General features: G+C 45.8%; 1 protein-coding gene across 1 annotated transcript in view; it reads left to right on the top strand.

Annotated features, from left to right (window-relative positions):
• The first annotated feature begins 4,286 nt into the window (after window positions 1–4,286).
• Window positions 4,287–4,430, top strand: part of Rab22a (RAB22A, member RAS oncogene family) — a 56,713-nt gene continuing 56,569 nt past the window's right edge. The window contains exon 1 of the mRNA XM_013024289.1: window positions 4,287–4,340. Coding sequence (XP_012879743.1) covers window positions 4,287–4,340 — 54 coding nt within the window. The remainder of the gene's footprint in view (window positions 4,341–4,430) is intronic.

Here is a 4,430-nt window from a genome sequence, read left to right as displayed (position 1 = left end):
CAGGAGTCAGTCTTTTGAAGCTAAATGTATCTTACAATAACTCTGCACCTAATTCAGAATTGAAATCCAGCCTTCCAACTCCTCTTCCAAATGTTTCATCGTATATGACACTTCTTTAAAACCTTTTAGTACTGGAATTTTCAAGCAGGCTAAAATAAAATGGTCCCCAGCAACCAGGTTCTACCAGGGTCAGCATTCTGCTGCATTTTCCCCACAGGCCTTTCCTTGAAACTCTGTTTCTTATTTGTTGGAGCATTTGAAAATACACTCTGGATCTCAAGTCATTTCACTCATGAATGCTTGTTTCTGTTAGTCCTTTTTTTTTTTTTATGTCAGTATCAAGGCCTCACACACTGATTCTGGCTCAGCTTTCTTGCTCAAGGCTGGTGCTCCACCACTTGAGCCACAGCTCCATTTTGGGCACTTTGCTGGTTAACTTGAGATAGAGTCTCATAGATTTTTCTGCCTGGGCTGACTTAGAATCTCAGTCCTCAGATCTCAGCTTCCTGAGTAGCTAGGATTATGGCTATGAGCCGTAGGTGCAGGGTTTCTATTAGTCACAACTGAGACACCATTATCACATCCAATAAAATTAATAATTCCTGCCAGGAAAGTCCATGAGACTCTTATTTCCAATTAAGCACCAGAAAACCAAAAGAGGTGTTGTGGCCCAAGTGGTAGAGCGCTTGCCTTGAGCTGAAGAGTGCAGGGACAGCACCCAGGCCCAGGGTTCAAGCTCTACAATGGACAAGATGATAATAATAATAAGAAGAAGAAGTCTTAATTATTTAATGCCCAGTTCATTATTTCCAACTGTTGCAATGTCTTTTTTCAGTTGCTATACTCAACCACGGATCCAGATACCACCATTATTATATTTTGCTGACAGTCTCTTTGGTCTCATTATAGCAGCACAGAGATTCCTCTCATTTTTTGTTCACCCATCACTAGCATCCATTAGATTCTAATTGACCAAGCAAATCTTCCTGGCAGTAAATACCTCCTCTGCCTCTACACACTGTAAGCAAGCCCTGACCTTCTACATATAGTCCCACATGAAAACCAATAGCCAGGCCACCCCCACCCCATACTCTCTGCTCTCAAGAGAAGAAATTTAGATTGCTTCAGCCAGCCAGCCAATTCTGTAAAATTAAATCATTTCTGTATTGTGATGTCCTGAAGACTCTGAGATTTAAAAACAAGGCATTTGTTATGGCTTCTTTTTGAAATTAACCACACTTAATCAAAAAATCACCAAGTAAATCAGACAAGCCTCGGAATCTGTTATGGTTAACAGTAATGACATTTATTGAGCACCTAGATTGTGTATGACATTGAGTTATATATAAAAAAAATGAGGGGGGAGGGGGGTGGGAGGGGGGAAGATGGGAAGGGATGGGAAAGGGAAACAAAGGAGGAGGCTTGATAAGAAATGTACTCATTACCTTGCCCATGTAATTGTAACCCCTCTGTACGGTATTTTCACAATAAAAAAAAAAAATGGAAAAAAAATGATCTGAGTCCCTGCCCAAGAAACTTAAGAGTCTAAACCAAGAAACACTGAATTATTTGGATGAAATTGCCCACAGAGACAAAAGCAAACGCTGTGCCCCCACCACTGGGTTGAGAGTACTGAGGTCAATCTGAGTGGTGAGATAAAAAACACACCAGTCAGAGAAATGGATTTTGACTGTCAGTCTGACCTGATTGAAGTCTTATCATTTGTGACATGCAATAATCCAATCTACCCCACAGAGTAGCAGCTGTTAACACTGAATTAGAAGATTTTCTATAAAGATTCAGCAATGATAATGAGTCAGATGAAATCACTGAATACTGTGCAGGCACGGGACTAAAATGGTTTTCTTATACTTTCTCACCTAATCTCCATACCAGTCCTATGATGTAGCTCCTATTGTTAGGCCAGTTTGTAAGCAAAGAAACTGAACTGTCAAGGAGTGATGCCCCCTCCCCCCACTCACCTTCACACAGCCAGCACAATAGTAGAGCCAAGGCATGGGGGGCAGAACTTCAGAGGTTGTGATGTTAATGATGGGGTGGTATTCCCACCCAACTATCACTAGGGTGATACATGAGAACATAAATTGAGGAGAGAGGGAGCCACTCTCTTATGGCTCCTCCATCAACGACATATGTATCCCTGTAAAGCACAGCATCCTGTTCCTTCCATTCTGTCCAAACAAGAAGCCCCAAGGCATGATTGCATTCATAGCTCTAATGGCGGTCTCCTTTCTTACTGGGGCAAGCCTTCGGCTAGCCACTAAAAAGCAAGCTGTGTTTTATTACAAGTCTCAAACATGCAACATTTGTACAACTGGAACCAAAATTAAAATCTTTTCTTTTTATATTTTTTATCGTCAAGGAGTGACATGCAGAGGGGTGATAAGTACATTTCTTGTCCAAAATTAAAACCTTAACTTTCCCCGGTGCAACCTCGTCCTTGTGTTTGGTACATATTCCCCAAAAGACTGACAGAGCTAGCTTCTAGTAAGGAGGTTCAACTCCTCTGTGGCCACCATGATGTGAGAAGGCTGACAAGCCAAGAGCTGAAGTGGAGAGCTGAGGCCCTGGCCAGCAGCCCCAGCAGATGTCCTGGCAAACAGCCAGAACCCGCACCACCCGTGAAGAGGTACCAGAGACCTTCCACCTCCCATCGCCCAGCAGAACAGGTAGGAAGCAGGAGAACTGCCTAATAACCCACAGATCTGTAAGAAACAATGAAGTGCTGCTGGTTTAAGCCACTGAGCTTAGGTTAGATAACCAAACAATAGATAGCCTAGAAATAGCTTTTCCACAGAGGCCAAAGAGCAAGTCCACAAAGACAGGCACCTTAGTGGTGGATCGAGGTTATCAATGAAGATGGCACTTGACTGGAAGATGTACACTGACCAAGATTCAGCTCCATGAATTTGGTTATATGTTATGTGGCTTACGAATATCAAATATGAGCCAGGCGCCAATGGCTCATGCCTGTAATCCTAGCTACTCAAGAGGCTGAGATCTGAGGATCCTGGTTCAAAGCCAACCCGGGCAGGAAAGTCCTTGAGACTAGAAAAACAGAAGTGGCACTCTGGCTCAAGTGGTACAGCACTAGCCTTGAGCTGAAGAGCTGAGGGACAGCGCTCAGGCCCAGAGTTCAAGCCCCATGACCAAAAAAAAAAAAAAAAAGAATATCAAATATTCCAGGCACAGAGTGGCTTACTCAGGAGGCTGAGACTAAAGATCAAGGTTTGAAGCCAGTGCAGGCAGAAGTCTGTAAGATTCTTATCATCAATTAACTACCAAAAACCCAGAAGAAGAGCTTTAGCTTAAGTGGCAAAGCACCTGTCTTGAACAAAGAAAGCTAAGGTACAGTGTCTAGGCCCAGAGGCTCTGAGTTCAAGCCCCAGAACCAACACATATCCCCAACACACACAATTTCAAATACATATTAATAACCATCCTATCAATAATAATAGCCTTCAGTACTAGAGGATGCTTCTTATTACACACTTTATTCATTTAATTCTCACAAAAGTGTTTTGAAGTGGGTATCACTGGGTCACTGGGGCTTAGTGTGGTACCAATGACTGGTCCAGAGCCACACCTCTAATCAATGGTGGCACAGGATTTCACCGGCCTGCCATTGGACTCCAGGCTGATCTCTCAGCATTGACTCTTCCTGCTCCTCCACTCACGAGGCTTAAGTACACACACACACACACACACAAAGGAGAAAAAGTGTATAAAGCATTTAACACTGCACACAGTCTATGGCACGTTTTCAGTCAACACCGACGATTATCATCAGGAAACTTTCAGATGGGGAAAAGAAGACAAGAGGTAGTACCAACTATGACTGGGACCCAGAAACCAAACCCCAACTCCCCTCAGCCATCCAGGTGTTCTGTACAGGCCTCCCTCCCCCAGGAAGCGTCCCAGCGTTGGGTACTTCTCTGGGCAGGTTCGATCTCGAGGCCTGCCAGATCCTGCACACGAGGGCTCTTTCTGGTTCATCTTGGTAAACCTAGAACTCAACACATGGCGGCCTGGGCAGTAACCAGTAGGTGCTCAAGAAAGGCATGTTGAGTGGAAAGGAAGGGCTTCATCCGCCACAAACTAGAACTGGCCTTTCCAGGAGGGCATCTGCCCTGCTCTCCACCCAAAGCGGAGAGGCGGGAAGGGACAGGGGGGCAGCCTAACCCAAGACACCACGAGGCCGGCCAACGGGCGCACGCCTCGAAGTCCCCAAGTCCCAGAGGGAGAAGCGGGGTCCTGGGGTCACCATGCACCCCCACCCCGCCCTCAGGGTGGAGGACCGGACGGGGACCGACGGGAAGGCAAAGTTTCCAACCAAGCCCAAGTCCCGGGCCCCCGGGGGGCAGGGTCCCCATCTCAGCCGCCCGCGCGCAGCGAGCGAGGACGGCCCC

The sequence above is a fragment of the Dipodomys ordii genome, unplaced genomic scaffold (genome assembly GCF_000151885.1).
Source record: "Dipodomys ordii isolate 6190 unplaced genomic scaffold, Dord_2.0 Scaffold75, whole genome shotgun sequence".
Taxonomy (NCBI): domain Eukaryota; kingdom Metazoa; phylum Chordata; class Mammalia; order Rodentia; family Heteromyidae; genus Dipodomys; species Dipodomys ordii.
The sequence above is the reverse complement of the archived record's forward strand: the minus strand, read 5'-3'. Positions and strand labels throughout refer to the sequence as shown.